Source organism: Terrapene carolina, unplaced genomic scaffold (assembly GCF_002925995.2).
Source record: "Terrapene carolina triunguis isolate 2854851 unplaced genomic scaffold, T_m_triunguis-2.0 Scaffold18, whole genome shotgun sequence".
Lineage (NCBI taxonomy): Eukaryota > Metazoa > Chordata > Testudines > Emydidae > Terrapene > Terrapene triunguis.
The window spans coordinates 5,226,554-5,247,684 of NW_020664369.1; the positions used below are offsets into that span (position 1 = coordinate 5,226,554).

Consider the following 21,131-nt stretch of genomic DNA (forward strand, 5'->3'; position numbering starts at 1 on the left):
GAAGGTATTACAATGTTCATAATACAATGGGGGAAGAAGACTGCTTTTTCACCTATACCTAACAATTTGGCTAGCAAATCAGAGGTGAACCAGACTAATAACAAAGAGTTTGGAGAAACCTTTGAACAAAGCAGAGCACTTTCCACTGTACAGATAGTTCACGTATTACCTACCGGTACTTGCCTCCTACCACCTTCAGGTCAGTTATTTCAAGCTTCCCATTAGCAGGAGAGAGGAACTGGTAGAAGTAAAAGTTTTCCCTCTGTGGCCTCTTCAGGGCTTGCCAGCACTGCAGGCAGCCAGTGCAGTTTGTCTCTGATAGGAAAAATGAACAGCACTTTCTCTGTTGGGTCAGATGATGCGGGGAGGGGGAGGGAAATACACTCTAAAGTCCTTTGCTAATCCTTAGGAAAGGCTTACCAATTGTTCAGTGGAAAGTGTAGGATTTAAAAAGCATTTGAAGGGCATTTCATTGATTTATTGAGGGTGATGGTGTGTAGAGAGAGGCTGCCTCTTTCTTCTCAAGCCTGACAAGTCTTTCTTACAGTTAAAAAGTGCTAAAACCTTTAACCATAGTGCTGTGTTCAGCAGGTGTATGTAAGAGGAGGAGGGGCTCATTTCAGGGTTAGTGGACCTCTTTCTGGTTGACTTGAATGTGGCATGCCTGCAGGGCACACAGGCCCGGCTCCAGGCACCAGCTTGGCAAGCAGGTGCTTGGGGCGGCCACTCCGGAGAGGGGCGGCAGGTCCAGCTATTCGGCAGCAATTCGGTGGATGGTCCCTCACTCCCACTCGGAGCGAAGGACCTTCCGCCGAATTGCCACCGCAGATCACGATTGCGATTTTTGGTTTTTTTTTTGGCTGCTTGGGGCAGCCAAAACCCTGGAGCCGGCCCTGAGGGCACAGCAGCTTTCTTAGCACCGGGAATGACATGGAAGGCCAGCTCCTCAGCTGGCATAAGTTGCCATAGCTCCATTGACTTTGGTTGGACTATGACAGTTTATACCAGTTGAGGACCTTTTTGGATGGTTTCTGGGTTCAATTCCCCCATTGGCACAGAGGCTTCAGAAGGCCCCTATTGCAATGAAACCTCAGTGGTTCTCTTGTTTGAGGGGGGTGTGAAGCTGTGGAGAGGCCATAGGGAGGGACTCTGTATGTCTTGTGAACAGTAGAGGTAACTTGCCACCAATTTCAAATAGGTCAAAACAAGGTTTGATGGGAGTTTGGGAGCAGGGTGGGATTGTGACTTCTGGGTGTGCCATTAGGGGGAGATCCAATGACAATAAACCATGCTGAAGGGGAGTATATCAGTGCCATGGTTCCTACTCCAGCCCAAGACTGGAATAGCAACTGTGGAGAGCCTGGGAATTTTCCTGTCTGTTAGGGAGTGGAGCTGCTCAGCTACTACTGTGTAAATACCTAGATAGAGACAAAGATTCAGATCCCTAACCTGCTGTATAATTGACCACACAAAGCCTGCTTAGCCTGACTTTGGATACGTCTATACTTGCCTCCGGGTTCGGCGGTAAGCAATCGATCTTCTGGGATTGATTTATCGCATCTTGTCTAGATGCGATAAATCGATCCTGGATCGATCCCGGAAGTGCTCGCCGTCGACGCCGGTACTCCTGCTCCGCGAGAGGAGTACGTGGAGTCGACGGGGGAGCCTGCCTGCTGCATGTGGACCTTTGGTAAGTACCTTTAAGTTCGAACTAAGGTACTTCGACTTCAGCTACGTTATTTACGTAGCTGAAGTTGCGTATCTTAGTTCGAACTGGGGGGTTAGTGTGCATGGTGGGGAGGGAAGGAAGGAAGGGGAACAGATAAATTGCACTCTCTTTGCAGTGGGTGCAATCTTTCATTTCATGTCATATTGTTCAAAACTTTCTACACTGATTGCACACAGTATAGTCCATTTCCTTAACAGAGAGAAAGTGGGAGGGAGAAGTTGCTGTTTGGGAACAGGGGGTGAATAAGTGAGCTTGTTGGATTTCCTGGATGGGTCCCTTTGGAGGATGCGAATAGTTGCACACACTAGACTATCAAAACTCCCTAGCACGCCTTTAAGCAGTTACACACAGATTTCCATACATTTCCTCCACAACTTTGATTCCTGTCAAACCACTTCCTCTGCTTTTGGCTCATACTATATTTATAATATTTGTATTACACTGATCCTTTGTCCTGCTTTCAGATCTGTTCCCCCCTCCCCTACTTCGTATTTTGGTTGGGTAAAGTGGACTTGGGAGAGCCTGAAAAATCCCTAACTTGTCTAAGGAGGGTTTAATTAAAGTTACTTGCTCTTGCTCTTTGGAATACAGCCCCTCAAACACTGCATCCCAAGGTGCTGCTCACTGACACGCTGTGTAGTGAGAGCAGGCCTATTCTCAAGCAACCTATCAGAAAGTAAGTACTGCTCTCCATCTGGCCTGCTCTCTGACTGCAGTTTTCTAGTGCATGGCCCAGTCTGAGATGGGATTCAGTAAATGTGTTGATAATAAAAACTCATTACTTTTACCATGCCTGCAGCAGTTTCCAGCACCTCTGTCACTATTTACTGCCCCAAATCAGCAGAAACTTATCCAACCTCTTCCCATCCCTTTGACAAACTGAATGACTGTCTCTCTTTTGTGTTGATTTCAACTGATTGCATCAGGGCAGGAGTACAGAGACGAGTTCAGTGAGGGCTCAGCAGCAGGCTTTTTGTCACACTGGACTAAAATTATCTGGTAGTCAGCGGAGAGTCATGAGCCAAATGAGACACTAACAGGCAAATGGAAAGGAAAAGCTGTTTTCCCCCCCCCCATTGTGCCTTCATGGACTAATATACCAGACTTCAAGTTATTGGCAAACAGCTCTCACGAGGGTGGGAACATGGAATTAGCCTCCATGGAAGCTCAGGCATCTTGGTATGAGGGTCACACTGATTTCATGCCCTCCCCCCCATCTAAGTAAAGCTGGGATGTAGGAAAATAAATGCCTATAGTCTGGTTGTCTTTTGGGGTAAGGTACCAGTTATCACTTGAAATGTTAATGCCTTAGTTACGGATATGTTTATTTAGAGCTGGATATTTCCATGGTGTTTGTACAAACACAGGCCCACTCCAGAAATCTGATCTGGGTGGGTGGATCCCTGTGCCCCTGATATCAATGGGAATCAATGTGGGTATAAGGATCTGCCTGCATGGGCCAGATCACAGGAGTAGGACCAAAATGTAATATGTTCCTTTCCCCAGGGAGCTTACTATTTCTGGGTTGGATGGTGTCCCAGCCCTTTAGAAGAGGTGGCACATTGCCGGGCTGCCCCAGGAGCAACACAGGAAAAATTGTGGTGCAAGGAGTCACATTTTCCCTTTCTGCCTTGTTCTTCAAGGGGCACAGGCAATGTTCCCTCTACTTTTTTCCATCCATGTGCGGAATGAATTTTGTTATGTGCACCAAATTATCGAGGTAATGTGTGGATGTGTGCTACCAGTAGAAACAAAATACTTAGATATAATATATATTTTTAAAAAGTTACCATAGGGATAATTACTCCATCCAGGACAGGTTAGGCATTTTAGAACTCATTAAACAAAGCATTAAATTTAAGCGTAAGAGAAATAAAAATTATGAAATGCACAGATGAGTCAAAAAACTCAAATAACAGCATGTTGAAAGAATAAAATTACAGAGACTATATGTGCATTGCAGGAAGTATTAAGAAGTAACAGCAACAACAACAACACAAGTATGTGTTGGGGAGGTGAGTGTGAAAGACTGTGTGTGTGTGTGTGTGTGTGTGTGTGTGTGTGTGAGAGAGAGAGAAACACACAGTGTGTGCGTGTGTGTGTGAGAGAGACACAGTGTGTGTGTGTGTGTGACAGACGCTGCCCCTTTAAGTATGCTGCCCCTTTAAGTAGATCGGCACTCACCAGTCTGAAGCCTGCTTGTTCAGACACAGCAGCAGCCACCAGCAAGCTCCGTCCCAGTTCTGAGCTCTGTCGTGTCCCTCCCCCGCTCTGCAGAGATGGTGGGGCAGGGGAGGGGGACACCCTGACATCACACTCCCTCCTGTCCTCCTGATCTGCACAGCAAGCAGGAGGCTCCCGGGAGCAGCTGACCAGGGACTCCAAGGCATAGGGCAGGAGCAGTGCAGCAGTGGGGGGAAGAGGGCACCTAAAGTGCGCGGCACTTGATAGACTGCTGGGCGGCCGCCTGGCCACGCAGCTTAGAGGGAACTATGGGCACAAGGATATCAATTCACTGCAGTCACAACCCCCAGCCTGCCAGCTTAGCTGTGGTGACTGGCACACTGGGGCTATGGAGCCATGGCTTCCCGCCTCTCCATGCTCACTCCTCTGCCCCACAGAAGTGGGGTAGCAAGCAGACATGCAGCGCCACTTCCCCCTGCGCATCCTGACCCAAAGTCTGGGTAGCCTGTGTGGGGGAATAAAGCATATGTGTTTTCTTAGCTCCCTCTACCTTATTCCCCCACGTGAACATGCAGCCCACCTCTGAAAAAGAGACAAGACACGGCTTTAGCCCTGGGACTTCAATGATCAGAGGTCTAACACAGTAAAAAAGGAGTTAAAATGCTAAAGTCTGAATAATTCATATGGATTTATTTCAAGTGCCGCCCAATATTTACAAAATGACATGACATTTTGTTTCTTTTGTGTATCTTTTTCCACAAGATCCAGACAGGAAGGCAAGTTAAGATTAAATAAACAACAATGAGTTCCTCTGAACCTGTGCAGAAGACAGATAACCCACCCTGACTACCACAGAGGGTTTTTTTTAAACACTTTCTGGGAAAGTTTTCAAAAATCAAAATCAAACATCCACTGTATGGAACTTCACACAATTTCTCATGTCATTAAACTAAACATGCTCCTAACTTTATTTTAATAATTCATACATGGTTTCATAAATAAGAAACAAACAAGTGTTCAGCAGAGAGATCTCTTTAAGGGAAGAAATAATAATTTATTATTTCTTTTGTAAGAAACGGTCTCTCTGCTGAACACACGTTTGTTTTTTATTTATGAAACAGTGCATGAATTATTAAAATAAAGCTGGATTGGGTTCAGTTTAATGACATGAAAAATTATTTGAGGTTGCATATATATGAGTTTAGTAGTACCTCAGTACCAGCAATATTATTTGGAACAAATCACAGATTTATAGAAGCACTTAATAACCATTTAATTTTGAAATAAGATTGCTGTGAGTTAAGTTCAGTAATAGATTCAATATGTCGACAGTTAAGAACAAACCATAATGCCGGAGGTAGCGATACACAATAGAGATATAAGGCAAATGGCTCAAATTGATTTATGAGTTGGCAGGCTGCAAGCCACTGTGCATCATCATCTGCATTATCTTTCTTGCACTGCATTAGCTGAGGTATGAGCACCTCCAAACATCAGTATGTGTGCCAAGTACTGAGGCCATGTTCTTAGCCATGCTAATTGCCATTTGCAGAGCTACAGCCTGCCTGGCCGTACAGTGCCTGCATTGTGTGCTATATCTGGAAATGAGGTCTCAGGTCTCAGCGGTCCATTCCCAGTCAGTAAAGCACTTAAACACGTGTTTAAATGCTTTGCTGAATATGAGCCTAGAATGCTGATTTGCTGTAATTGGAGCATTATTTGGTAGTTTTTTCAACAAGGGAGCAAAACCCAGGGCTACACCATCTTCTAGCAGTGTGTCCTCAGAGCAGAAAATTGATCAGGGGGGAAGTTACAGTGGCACAGAATGGCTGTAACCTCTGCTCTGGCCAACCAAGCCCCACAGATGGCTGGTGCTGACTAAGAAGGGGCATGACCCAGGTGGCCAGGGGAGGCAGCAATTCAGCACAGCCTCTCTGCAGCTTCCATCAGCAGGGCTCCATAGAAGCCCCACGAAGAAATGAAATCTGCCTCCCACCCCCCCACAGTGAGGGCAGTGAGTGAATTCCTGATCCCCACCTGCTTTGACACCAGGGGTCAGGCTGGGCTAGGGAGATGTGGGAAAAGCTATACAACAGAAGAAAGGAGACAGTGGAGCTTAGGAAAGGGGAAAGACAAAAGGAAGGGAGACATGGTGAGTTTCACTGCAAAACCGTATTTCATAGACTGCCACAAATGTTACAATTACAGTTAAATGCACATTAATATTGGATTCTGCAGATGTTACCAATAGTTAGACTGAAAGGCCAGAAAGACACTGTCCTGCCTCTAGGGCAATGCATCCCTCCATCTAGATGCCGATAAATCATCCCTGCCAGGGATGACTTTGATCCCTCTATTTCTGAAGAAGAAATGTTTTGCATTTGTAAGCGCCAGTTTTCTCCAAGTGGCAGGTGTGTTCCAATCATTTCCCAGAGAGAGCATCTTCAGACCGGCCATAAGGGGTTTTCCCCCCTCTGCATATTGCTTTGTATTTTGTGGACTGTTCAGAAGATGTTTCTGGCCAAAGGAACCTGCTCGTCTGGGTCTGTCAGTGGCAGTATGCGTTTCCCTATTCTGCTCCATGGGTGCTGTTCAACCCTCCTTAAGGGGGACCAGCTTTAGGTATGAGAGCATAGTTCTGTCTTTGTGTTATCTCAGTTCTCAGTGCTAATAAGGGGGTGATGGTGTTATTTGTGCTGTGGCTACTTCTCTGTTAGGAATAGATTAAGGCCAGCAACTCTTTTCATATAGGCTTGCAAACAGCCATCAAATGATATTCACTGAAAAGATAAAATATCATGAGTGATGTGGAGAAAGTAGACAAGGAAAAGTTATTTACTTATTCCCATAATACAAGAACTAGGGGTCACCACATGAAATTAATAGGCAGCAGGTTTAAAACAAATAAAAGGAAGTTCTTCTTCACACAACGCACAGTCAACTTGTGGAACTCCTTCCCTGAGGAGGTTGTGAAGGCTAGGACTATAACAGCGTTTAAAAGAGAACTGGATAAATTCATGGAGGTTAAGTCCATTAATGGCTATTAGCCAGGATGGGTAAGGAATGGTGTCCCTAGACTCTGTTTGTCAGAGGGTGGAGATGGATGGCAGGAGAGAGATCACTTGATCATTACCTGTTAGGTTCACTCCCTCTGGGGCACCTGGCATTGGCCACTGTCGGTGGACAGGATACTGGGCTAGATGGATCTTTGGTCTGACCCAGTACGGCCGTTCTTATGTTCTTAAGTGACTTGTGTCAAAGATACACCCCTCCCCCACTACAGCATGTGCAACCTCTGCACTGATCTAGGTGTTTATTATGTAATCAGCTGTTGCCATGAATTGATCAATTAATAGAAACATGAAACTCAGGTCTTGGCAGGTAAAATTTCCTTCACCTCTAAGAAGGAGGGAGCATTGTCTAGTGGTGAAAGCACCCTAGTTAAGAAATGTTTGTTCTAGTCTTGGCATTGCCACTCACTTGCTGTGTGACCTTGTGCAGGTCACTTAGCATCTGTGTCTCAGATTACCATATTTTTAAAGGAAAAAGAAACCTGGCACATGTACATGGTGACATCTTTTAGGGCTGGAAAGAGTCAGACAAAAGGACACTTTTATTTTAAAGTGTGCTGGTGTCACCACGGCCAGCTTCTGACTCAGAGAGGGACATGTGTATTTTGGAGTAGAGGATTTTTTCAATTTTTAAATCAGCTTCTGTACCGAATGACTGGAGGATAGCTAATGTGATGCCAATTTTTAAAAAGGGCTCCAGAGGTGACCCCAGCAATTACAGGCTGGTAAACCTGACTTCAGTACCGGGCAAACTGATTGAAACTATAGTAAAGACCAAAATTGTCAGACACATAGATTAACATAATTTGTTGGGGAAGAGTTAACATGTTTTTTGTAAAGGGAAATCATGCCTCACCAATCTACTAGAATTCTTTGAGGGGGTCAACAAGCATGTGGACAAGGGGGATCCAGTGGATATAGTATATTTAGATTTTCAGGAAGCCTTCGACAAGGTCCCTCATCGAAGCCTCTGAAGCAAAGTAAGCAGTCATGGGATAAGAGGGAAGGTCCTCTCATGGATTGGTAACTGGTTAAAAGATAGAAAACAAAGGGTAGGAATAAATAGTCAGTTTTCAGAATGGAGAGAGTAAATAGTGGTGTCCCCCAGGGGTCGGTACTGGGACTAGTCCTTTATTCAACGTATTCATAAATGATCTGGAAAAAGGGGTTAACAGTGAGATGGAAAAATTTGCAGATGATACAAAACTACTCATGATAGTTAAGTCCCAGGCAGACTGCAAAGAGCTACAGAAGATCTCTCAAAACTGGGTGACTGGGCAACAAAATGGCAGATGAAATTCAATGTTGATAAATGCAAAGTAATGCACATTAGAAAACATAATTCCAACTACACATATAAAATGATGGGGTCTAAATTAGCTGTTACCACTCAAGAAAGAGATCTTGGAGTCATTGTGGATAGTTCTCTGAAAACATCCACTCAATGTGCAGTGGCAGTCAAAAAGGTAAACAGAATGTTGGGAATCATTAAGAAAGGGATAGATAATAAGATAGAAAATATCCTATTGCCTCTATATAAATCCGTGGTACGTCCACATCTTGAATACTGCGTACAGATGTGGTCGCCCCATCTCAAAAAAGATAGATTGGAATTGGAAAAGGTTCAGAAAAGGGCAACAAAAATTATTAGGGGTGTGGAGCGTCTGCCATATGAGGAGAGATTAATAAGAGACTGGGACTTTTCAGCTTGAAAAAAAGACGACTAAGGGGGGATATGATAAGAGGTCTATAAAATCATGACTGGTGTGGAGAAAGTAAAGAAGGAAGTATTATTTACTCCTCATAACGCAAGAACTAGGGGTCACCAAATGACATGAATAGGCAGCAGGTTTAAAACAAACAAAAGGAAGTATTTTTTCACACAACGCACAGTCAACCTGTGGAACTCCTTGCCAGAGGATGTTGTGAAGGCCAAGACTATAACAGGTTCAAAAAAGAACGAGATACATTCATGAAGGATAGGTCCATCAATGGCTATTAGCAGGGCAGGGATGGTGTCCTTAGCCTCTGTTTGCCAGAAGCTGGGAATGGGCAATAGGGAATGGATCACTTGATGATTGCCTGTTCTGTCCATTCCCTTTAGGGCACCTGGCATTGGCCACTGTCAGAACACAGGATACTGGGCTAGATGGACCTTTGGTCTGACCCAATATGGCCGTTCTTATGTTCCAATGATGTAGTGTTCTGCGTTCATTGTGAAACATTGAACAAGTGTCACCAGCAGTCGCTTTGAGCAAAGGAATAGCTTTGATAGCATTCATTCACGTTCTCTTCATTCCAGACATTGTTCATTCCACTGAATGCTCATTCCACTGTGCTGTTTGTTCTCGGTAAACAGTGTAAATTCTACTCAGCATAGCAATACATCTTGAACAAGCATTGTGTAACTATAAAAAACCCAAACATTTTGGCTGATGAAATAAAAAAAAAAAAAAAACCAGAATATTTTAGTCATCCTGAAGCTCCTGGGACATCATAAGAAACACCAGGACTGTCCTGTTTAAACTATGTAAGGTCACTTTATAGTTACCTCACATGTAAACTGGGGATATTTAACTCCAGCTCACAGAGCTGTTGTAAGGCTATGCTCATTAATGTCTGAATTGCTTTGAGAGCTTCAGATGGAAGGTACTGTGAAATATTGTTTTAAAGTGGTGATTTTGACAGCAGCATGCTAATCTGAAATGAGCCTCTAGAACTAGTGCTGCTAATTCTCCCTCCAACTTCTAAAACTCACTGTTGTACAATGAGACAAGATGTTCCTTTTTCTTGTTTCCTATATTCTCAGAACTAAGCTCCACTGCAGGAGCAAATGACCTAAAATGCTTCTGAAATTGTATTTTCTATGTGATTTCCCAACCCATCTGATCATAAACTGATCATTTATCTGAAACAGAAGCTGATCACGTATTTACTGCAAATGAGTACTGACTGAAAACAGAGGTCCCTATAATTTGGTGCTGGATTGTTGGCTGTTTTTTCAGTATGACCCCCGTTCTAGTGGTATGGGCCTTTGACCGCTGTATCTCAGTCAGACTGGAACAGCTACAGTAATGAAATCCATGTGCTGTTTACATGGTGCAAAGCAAGTCGTTGACAAAGATATGAATGTATTTCTGTCCTTGCAACTAAGCTGATTCTTATAAAGCACACACTGTAAATCCTCTCCCCTAATCATGCCATTTGAAAAGCCCGAATTTTCTTTTTGCTTACAGGTAGTTGTGGTCATGGTGGAATTGTGAATATCAGCCAGCCCTATGTTGTACAGCTGAACTGGAGAGGATTTTCCTTCAAATATGGTGCCTGGGGTAGGGATTACTCTCTTCGGACGCCACAGAAGGACCTATACTGGGTTGCACCTTTGAACACAGATGGGAGACTCTTGGAATATTACAGACTTCATAATTCCTATGATGATTTGCTGCTATTCAAAAACGCTAAAGAAAATAGAATTGTATACGGGGAAGGCAGTGGCATTGCAGTTTACAATAATTTCATGTATTATAATATATATAGTACAAGAGATATGGGCAAGCTCGATTTAAACACAAACACATTGGCTTTGAGGAAAACTCTGCCCAACGCTGCTTATAGTAACCGTTTCTCTTATGCTGGTGTTGGGTGGCAAGATATGGACTTTGCTGTGGATGAAAGTGGATTATGGGTAATTTATTCAACTGAGGAAACCACGGGTAACATTGTGATTAGCAAACTCAATGAGACCACACTTGATGTGCTCCATACTTGGAAAACAAGGCAGTACAAGCCATCTGTTTCCAACGCTTTCATCATATGTGGTGTTCTATATGCCACAAGACCTGTCAACACTAGGAAAGAGGAAATATTTTACATGTATGACACCAACACTGAACAGGAAGGTAGAATTAGTATAATTATGGACAAAATGTTAGAAACAGTTCAGAGTATCAACTATAACCCCTCAGACCAAATCCTGTATGTTTACAATGATGGCTACCTTGTTAGATACAATCTGATTTTTCAACCTGCGTTACACTGATATGAATTTACATAACAGCTAGAGATCATAGAAAGTCCAATTTTGTATCCCTGTGGACAATGTTAATGTCCTAATCCTACCAAGAGTAGCTACTGGGCATAGGGTTTATTACCATGAGCTGTCCCATTGAAGGGATTACTTACACTAATAACCTCTATGCCTGGTAATAACTAGTTGCAAGATTGGATTCTTAGCTTTTTAACTGGTGTTTAGATACAATGGTGACAGGTGTACTAGAAATGCCTCTGCTGTAAAGATAAATAGATGACTTATTGATGGACAGAACATGCATAGCAATAGGCTCACACACTGATGTGCATTTGGAGGAATGTATGTATTTGGATAAAACATGGAAACTGAACTGCTGTTTTGTCATCATTGCTCAAAATATGGAAGGCCATAAATATATTAATCACTAGCCTCAAATAATTACTAAAAGATTAAAATTAGAGGAGAATTAAGACTTGATCTTTAAAGAGCAGACCATCGGTTAAGATGAAGCTATGGAAACGGTTGCCATGGCGCCTTCCTTTCAACCCATCAATGTATTTTAGATGGCAGGGCTCCAATGGACTACTTTCCTAAAGTTGCACTCCTGGGAAAAAAACCTTACCCATTTTTGGATGGTTGCATTTTCTTAGCACTGTGTCCTGGGAGCATGAGCCATAGCCCACTGAAAACAATGGAAAGAGTTCCATTGACTTTCATAGTCTCTGGCAGTCCCTTGGTGTATGCCATATGCTGCAGTAGAGCAGAAACTATGCCACTCTACATGCTTCCATTGAGCCATTTGGCATTCTGCAATTTACTGTGACCTCCATTAGCATCTTTCAAAAACACTCCGAAAACAAGGAGCCAAAATTCATTTCCAGTATAACTCCATTGGCTTCAATTATTTTACATTGGAGGGTGAATCTGGCACATGATCTGTCAGTTACAGAATACTGAAGTTAGGACAAAATCAGTCATATGATCTTTATTTTTAAAATGCCACATAATATTTTTTATCAATATCTGTACTGTAATCATGTCAGAAATACTGACATGTACAATTATGAAAATGCAGTGAATGTTTGCTGGTTTTGTTTTATTAACCCTATCTTTGTTTTCTTATAATCTGGATCAGTAGATGTGAATGATTAATTTTTGTTTAATAAAAAGTGTTCTAAAAATCCAAACCCTACAGTTATTTAAGTCATTATGTGACAGCTGGGAAACTTTTGGGATGCAGCAAAAAGCCAGCTTGACCAAACAATATTGGAAACAGAGATCATCATACTCCATAGTTCCTAGAACAACACAAAGGTGTGAATCAATCTGTCAGTAACTAGATGAAGGACTTTATTTCCTCCCATTGAAATATGTTCATCAGTTAGATTAACATTCTCCACCAAGTTGAGATGTTACTTGAGAGGTCTGAGGCTGATGACCCATCTTTAAGTCAGGTGCTGCCGTTTACCAGGTATCTGCATCTTTTTCCTGAAAATCTGTGAAATAAATTTGAAAGCCAGCTAGCACTGGCACAGTAATCTGATCCATGAGCATGGGCCTATAAGGAATTCACAATAGCCCTACCAAAGGATGTTTAAAAATAAAAAAGCTAATAGCAGAATATTTCTTGCTTCACATTTTTTGGCGAACCAATAATTCCCAAGGGTTGCCCTAATCACAGGCAGCTCTATATGGCAGCTCTATATGGCATCACATTTTAAGGAGAAATTTGGGGCTAGATCCACAAACAGGACTTAAAGTTAGGTGTTGCAACACTGAACCTAGGTCCCCTGCCACTTACTGGAATCTTCTGCTCTGACTCAGGTACACAGGCTCCCCATAAATCAGTGGTTCCCAAACTTTAGCAACCCATGAATCCCTTTCACTAAAATGTCAAGTCTCGTGAACCACCTCCTAAAAATGAATATTTCCAGGGATTTTCTCCCTTACCTCAGCATAAATTATAAAAGCAGTGATCTTGGAAATTTAAAATTTGTTTTTATGACATGCTTATTACACACTATTAATTATTATTTATCATTACAATATTTTTATTACATTATGAAAACGGGAACACCCTTCCAAGATCCCACTTTTGTAGCTTGTATCACTTTTGATTAAGCCTGTTATAAGACAAGGCTCCTATCAGAGGCACCAGTAGAAAAAATGGGGGCGGGGGCAAAGCCCCCCCCCCCCATCCTGGGGTCTGGGGGGCGGCACTGCCAGAAAAGTGGGGTGCCCTACAGGGTCTGCCAGAAAAAAAGGGGAGGGACCCGTGGGAGGGGGGCGCAACACGAGGACGACCCGTACTGGCGCCTCTGGCTCCTATGTTTCATCAAGGAGTATCAGATGTGAAACAGCATGAAAATATTTAAGAAGCCAGCTCAAAGAGTTCCTCCTACACAAGCATTGAGGTCTTGAGCAGTCCAGGCAAACAAACAAAGCTTAAACTTGTTCTTCATAATAATTTAAAAACAACTCTAGCAGCCTATTTAATTATAAAAACAGCAAAAAAAACCCACCTCCCTTTCTATTTCATATAAGGAGTCTTGAAATTTAAATCTCCTCAGTGTGATAGACATGCTTGCTTTGATCTGCTTAGCTCTTGGAAGTCCCCGGGCTGCTGACCCGTGCTGCCCAGGGTCCCTATGGACAGCTCTGTCTGCCATTAGGGAATTTTTTTCTCCTGAGAACCCCCTGTAACATTTTGTGAACTCCCAGGGGTTCACGAACCCCCATTTGGGAACCACTGCCATAAATGTATGCGGCGATTTAGGCACCTAAGAATGAGATTCCCAGAAGCTGAGTGGGACGCTGCTTAAGCTAGCCAGTAGCAAATGCTGAGTAGAGGGTTGGGCTCAAGTCCATTTAATGCCACTTGGGATTCCAGCTGTGAACCCTTTCCTGGAATTAGGTGTTTAAACCAGGTCAGCCTTGTCTGAATGGGGAAAAGAAAAGACAACTTGGAGGTTGTGATGCCTTTTTATACACAGTATTTAGAGCATTCAGCTTGGATGTGGGAGATCAGGGTTTAAATCCCCACCCTTCTTGTGTCAGAGCAAGCACTTGAACCCAGATCTTTCACTGCCCAAGTGAGTATGCTAAGCACTGGACTACAGGGAGGGTGGGGGGAGGGGTTTTCTCAATCTCAGCTGTTGAAGCTGCTTCACTTTGTATGGAATACTTAAATAGTCAGTGGGCCAAAAAGTAGTCAGAATGACTCTGTAGTAGAGGGATTACAGTATCTAGTTACAGACCGAAGTTCTAGCCCTGCACCAATGACTGTTTAAACCCGGACCACTACTTAGTTCTAAGCTGTTACAGCATCTTATTGTCACTGTGAGAAATCTTGTGATTGGCAACAAACTTGCTAGTAGCAGGCATGGCCAAACCACTCGACTTTCTTTTGTAGGAGGTTCCTATTTACCAAATAGGCTGTGCAATGTCAGCTCATTCTGTATCTAATATCAGAAAGACTAAAGCAAAGGGCAAGTCTAGCTGATTTTGTGCATTTCCCACTTGCAATTTTTGAGTGTCACATCAGCTGGACAGTTCCATACCTTTCTGTACTGTCCAAAGAGAGAGTGCCTCTTCACAGTCATGGAGGTGCCTAGTTTGGGGTAAGGCCCAAATGGCCTCATACAGTAAATGAGTTTCTGATATGGTACTCTCCAATTTACAAAGAGGAGCACAGTGTCCCCAGTCCCAGCACAGGCTTGCCAGATTAAATGGCAATGCAACAGGAAAGCATGCGCCTTCCATTGAAGCAAATGACAAAACTTGCTTTTTCTTCAGTGGGAGAGAGACTACAATGAACCAAAACCTGGACACAAATTCAGTTGTTTGGAGATCCATTCCTGACCTGATTCCTTTCCACAGTCTTGCATCTTGGCCTGTCTCTGTGTCATCTCCTTGTGGATATTTTGCTATCTATTTAATTGTAACTTGGTTAAAATTGAGCTCCTTTCATTCCTCTCAAGATCTCCATTGCATTCTCAGTCACCATTGATAGTACTACCATCCTTCCTGTCACTCAGACTCATCATGAGAGTCATCTTTGACTCTTCGCCCTCTGTAGAGCCATACATCCAAGCTGTATCCAAGCCTTGCCACTCTTCCTCCCTAGCATTTCCACTATTGGGCCTTTTCCCTCAGTCCACATGACTAAAACTCTCTCTGGTGCTTATCTGCCTCCTCTCTGACCTTCCTGGCACCCACCTCACTCTCCTGTCTAGTCAAAACGATGTTGCAAAGTCACCTTTTTGACCTGTCACAGTGACAATGTCAGCCCCCTTCTTGAGTCCCATAGAATATGTCATATGCAAGCTTTTTGTTCCTCCTTTATGGCCTTTCACAAACTGACCCTTCCCCACTTGTCTACTCTTGTATCCAACCCTGCCTCTTCTGCTCTGCCAATGCTGTCAGCCCCCATCATCCATTAGTTCACCTGTCACACATACACTTTCCCATTTTCTTCCATTCTGACTCTTATGCATGGGCACTCCCTCTAAACTAATCCATAAATCCACTACACTGTGCTCCTCCAAATAGCTCCTTAAGACTGACTTCTTCCAGATGCCTATGGTAAGTTGCCAACTGATTACAGCTAAGCAGATCTCTTCAGTAGGAACCTCTAATATTTATCGTATTTAATTATATTAAAGACATGAACCAACTCAAAACCATCTATCCGTGCACATAGCTGGCCTCTGCAAACTAATGATCTTGTTTCTTTTACCCTCACTGTTTATCCCTCATTCTTTTCAATTGTTACAATTACTTGTTGCGTCTTATCTTAAATGTTGTTGTATGTTCTTCTAGGGAGGAACTGCCTTTTTGCTCTGCGTTAGAACAGCATCGAGCACCAATTGTGGTCTCTGGGTACTTCTGGGATACAAACAATAAATAATAGCATGCCTGGGATTTTTTTGTGCATCTGTGTTTTTGTCTGAAATTTCATGCGTGCGGCTATGTGGATTGAATATAAATTGGCTTTGAAAAGTAGGCAAACAATATGTTTCCAGACAACTGTGTAAACATTCTGTTGCACATAATGTGCACATAATGACATTTAAATTTCATGAATTCATCCCTAAATTTATAAGGTGTAAGAGATGGGGAATCTCTTTCTCCTGTAGATATTACGTTGTTTTTTTGTGATTGAATATTAGTGCTCCTGAAAGTTAGAGACTAACAACACTAGTCAGAAGCAATCACAGAGCACAAAGCCAACAGGAAGTCTTTTGCACACTGCACTATTGGTGGGACTCAGTCATAAAAATGACATTTAGCATGTCTCTTGAGAATAGATTGAAAAAATCATGAATTGTAGTCTCTGCTGAAGATTCTTGAGGAATTCTGTTCCTATTTGTTCTTAGTCTGTTTTCAAACTCTAACAAATAGTTCTAGTGTTAATTACTTAACACTCTTTAGTTAGTTATTTGCCAGTGTAGCGCCCTTGGAGTTCAGGGAGCATGGCCCCTTTAAAACTTTGTTCTGAGGCAGAAGTAGTGCATGTTGTTTCAGGGGCCTGGGGAGCGGAAGAGTGACAGGGCAGGTATGTCCATAGGTCCAGACAAACGGGCTACACCGAGCAGGCCCTCATGTAATGAAGCAGCGGAGAACGAGCCCAGAGCTTGGGAGGGACAAAGCGGCTGACTGGGGCCACCCCGGGACTGGAGCCAGGAGGAGCACTGTGCCAGGGAGGAATCACCCAAGAAGGACAAACAAGATCCTGACCCAGAGCTCTATGGGGCTAGGAGTACTGGGGCTTGTAACCTTGCAGTTGGAATAAAGAGGGAGGCTGTAGCAAGTTAAGTGGGGAGGTTGTTGCTCTGTGTGGCTTTGTAGAGAGTGGCAGAAGAGGGCACTGGAAGGGTTTGCTGGGGAAAGTTTACTGGTGCCGAAGATGACCAGGAGCACCAAAGATTCACTGCCAGACTGGAACTTTGCCCAGGACTCCTGAACTCTGAGTGTAGATGCATTTTGCTCAGTGTCTACCCCTTTCAGACTGTGGTACCACTGGGGCCTTGTGTTGTATGTAAGCCTGTTTTACTGCTCCTCCTATCTTCCCCCCTGTTGTTTTTCCCCATTCATCCCTCTGTGAGGAAGTATTTCCCTTTCCTATATTCCTTGTACTATTCTGGTGCGTGTGTATTTACTCCAGGGGATATGGAACAGATACTCCTGGGTTGGAAGGGAGTTTCCCTGCTGCATTACTGCACTCGCCTTTTCTTGGCTGGAGCTGCCTGAAAAGCAAACTCCTTCTTGGCCACAAGCTCACTAAAGTTACACTAGCATGTTAAAATAGTTTCCTCAATTATACACTCTTTTGGCTTTATCTCCACCTTCAATTTTCAGTTCCGATTGAGTTAGCCTTGTCATTGTACTGGTAATGACTTACATTCTTACACGGCCACTGATATTGAGCTTTATCTCCAGAAAGATCCTAAAGAACCATACAAGCCACATTTGTGTATGTACATGTAACTCATGGTGAATGTGTGTTACAGGTCCCCCGCTGTAGCTGATCTGCTCTATCTTTCCAAGAAGTAAGGATTTGTTCACACAAGGAAGCTCTATCACTTTAACTACACGGGTAAGTGGTACAACTGCTAGTAAGGGATCAGTTATATTATCATCATCATCATCATCATCATGTTCCTATTACGCCTCTGGCGTTTAGGGCAGTGACGAAGCTCCTCCACTCCTGTCTGTTTCTGGCAAGTCGTTCAATGGTTCCCCAGCTGTGCCCCAGGTTTTTCAGCTCAGCTTCCACAGCTGTTCGCCATGTTGTTTTCAGGCGGCCTCGTTTTCGCTTGCCTTCAGGTGTCCATCTTATTGCTACTCTGGTGATGGAATCAGTTTCCATCTGAAGCACATGACTGATCCATCTCCAATGCCTCCTGGCAATGATGGTGCTCAGATCCTTGTCGCTGTACTGTGTCAATAGATCTTGGTTTGAAATTGTTCTGGGCCAAAAGATAGAGGATTTTTCTGAGGCAGATTGTATGGAATGAAGACAGTTTGGACATGTCATACTTTCTCATTCCCCAGCATTCCGCACTATAAAGTACTGTTGAAAGTACACAGCTCTGATAAATCTTGAATTTGGTTATGGTGTTGTATTTTGAAGATTTCCAGACTGTATTTAAACTCCAGAAGGTGTTCCTGGCTTTATTGATTTTGTTCCAGATGTCCTGGCTTGTTCCACCATCTTGGCTGATGGTGCTGCCCAAGTATGTGAATGTTTCTACATTGGTGAGAACATAATCCTCTATCTGTACTGGAGATGGTGAGGCAATATTAAGGGTCATATCTGTCTTATTGTGATTGATTTTCAGTCTAATTTGCTGGCTGAATGTGTTGAATCAAGTTGTTTTTGCTTGTATATGGTGTTGGGTATGTGAAAGGAGAGTGACATCACCTGCGAAGTCCAGGTCTTCAAGGGATGAGAAGAGTGTCCATTTAATGCCTCTTGGCATGTCTTCTATTGTATGCCGCATTACCCAGTCAATGGCAACGTTGAAGAGGATTGCAGACATGACACACCCCGATGTACTCCTGTTTTGACTTCAAAACTGAGCTCACTGTGATCAACACTGCATGTAAAGTTGAAATAGAAGCTTTTGATGATGCTGATTATATGGAAAGGAATTCCATATGCCCACAGAATGCACCATAGGCTGGTCCTGTGAATGCTATCAAAAGCCTTTTCAAAGTCTATGAAATTTATGTAGCGTTGCCCTTAATGGATGGTCTGTGCATCCATGCCCTTTCCAAAAAACAGCTTGCTGTTTTCTGAGAACGCTATCGTCTGCCTCTGATATACGTTGGACTATGATCTTACACAATACTTTGCTTGGCACAGATAAAAGTGTGATACTATGCCAGTTATTACAGTCACTGAGAGTTCCTTTCTTTGGTATCTTCACTATAACCCCATTGGTCCACTCAGGGCCGGCTCCAGGCACCAGGCACCCAAGCTGGTGCTTGGGGCGGCACCTGGAGGGGGGCGGCGCGGCGCTCCGGCCGCCGGGGAGAGCGGGGCCACAGCCGGGCTCGCCGCCCTCCCCCCCCCCGTGCCCTCCCCCCGGCCGCCGGGGGGAGAGCGGCGAGCCCCTACTGGGGCTCGCTGCCCTGCGCTCTGGCCGCCGGGGGGAGAGCCGAGCCCCCACCGGGGCTCACCGCCCTCCTCCCAGGGCTCCGGCCACCCTCCCTTCCGGCGCCCCCCCCTCCGGCCGCCGTGGGGTGAGCGGAGCCCCACCGGGGCTCCGGCCGCCCCCCCCCCATGCGGGGGGGGGGGGGGGGGGGAGCGGCCGGAGGCTTTTTTGCCTGGGGCGGCAAAAAAGCCAGAGCCGGCCCTGGGTCCACTCATCTGGCACTTTTTCCCTTTCCCAGACTGATGTAAATAGCGGGGCCAGGATAGATGCTGCTAATTTGGGATTTACCATGAACAATTCTGCATTCAAGTTATCCTTGCCAGGAGCGTTCCCGTTTTGTAAGGATTTGATGGCTTGAATGATCTCTTCCTTAGTTGGGGTGTCTGTGTTGATATCAAGATCTTCTTCTGCCTCCTGGATGTTTGCTTCCTCTTTAGGTAGTTCCCTGTTCAGCAATTCTTTGAAATGCTCTGTCCAGTGCATTTCTTGTTCTTTTTCGGTTGTTAGTAGGTGCCCTTGTTTGTTCCTGATGAGAGTTTGTTGGTGTCTGCCATTTACCACTGATAAGCCGTGTCATTTTATAGACGGTTCCTTGTTCACCACGAGCAGCTGCATCCTCTGCTTGTATTGCCAGATCACCAATATAATGCCGTTTGTCCGCTCTCATAAGGCATTTGAACTCCTGGTGTGGCTTGCTGTACTGCTCGTGGTATTTGTTCTTTTGCTTCTGGGATTTTGTGTCTAAAACTTTTTTCTTCAGGGCTCATCTGGTTTCTATGGAGTTCCATGTGCTGGGTGTAATCTACTCCTTCCTTCTCTTCTGCCTGTAGCCTAGACAGGCTTCACTGCTCTGTTTATAAAACTGGGAATTAATATTTAATCTCACTGAGGAGCTGGGAATCTCCTCTCACCAAGAGGCTATAACACTTGTTACTTTGTCCCACTTTTTGTTGATCTCCTCATCTGCATTCCCCTCCTCTTCATCAAGGTCTGCAAGTGCTTAGCACCTGTTCTTTAACTGCAGAATGAAGACTTTCTGTATTTCAAGGGACTTTGGCTTGTCAATATTATAAAGTCTATGTCCCTTGTTTGGTGGACCCACATTTCTCAGTTTTAGCTTGATGGAGGCTGTCACAAGGTGGTGGTCGCTGCCAACATCTGCACCCCTTCTCACTTTCACATGTCAGTGAGCATCGCCATTTGCCATTGATCAAGATATGGTCAATCTGGTTCTTATCTCTGCCATTTGGAGAACACCATGTGAGCTTGTGAATTTCACGATGTTCAAATAGGGTTCTGCCGATGACTAGGTCATTCATATTACAGAAATCAACAAGCCTTTCTCTGTTTTTCATTCATGGTGCCACACCCATGTCTTCCCATTGCTCTGTTGTTGTTTGTGTTGTCCTTACCGACCTTGGCATTCAGGTCTCCCATGTTGATAGTTAGGTCGTGGCGTGGTACTCTCTCTAACTCCGCCTGTAGTGTAAGGTAGAATTTGTCCTTTACTTCTTCATCACTGTCATTTGTTGGAGCATAGCACTGAATTGGAGTGATATTATTATGTTTCCTTTTCAGTCTGGCTCTCATAAGTCTGCTGCTGATGGATTTCCATTCCAGGGAATGCTCCACTCCCTTCTTCAAAAGTATGGCAACACCCTCATGGTGTTGTCCATCATCCCGTCCAGAAAACAGCAAAGTTTCTCCTGAGGCTGTTGTTAATCTTCCTGATCCCATCCATCTGCTCTCGTATAAGGGTCCTTTAGACTGTTACAGCTATTCTCGTACAGGAAGAACAACAAGTATACTGGTATCAGCATGCAGCATAGGTATAGTCATGTAGGTCCCAGGATATTAAAGAGACAAAGTGGGTGGGGCAATATATTTTATTGGATCAACTTCTGATGGTGAAAGAGTACCTTTCCCAGACTTGAAGAAGAGCTCCCTGTAGCTCA

At 44.0% G+C, this 21,131-nt stretch overlaps 1 protein-coding gene across 1 annotated transcript in view; it reads left to right on the top strand.

Annotated features, from left to right (window-relative positions):
- LOC113406586 (olfactomedin-4-like) overlaps positions 1 to 12,094 on the top strand; it is a 29,128-nt gene extending 17,034 nt beyond the window's left edge. The window contains exon 5 of the mRNA XM_026652080.1: positions 10,221 to 12,094. Coding sequence (XP_026507865.1) covers positions 10,221 to 11,023 — 803 coding nt within the window. The 3' untranslated portion in view covers positions 11,024 to 12,094. The remainder of the gene's footprint in view (positions 1 to 10,220) is intronic.
- The last annotated feature ends 9,037 nt before the right edge of the window (positions 12,095 to 21,131 follow it).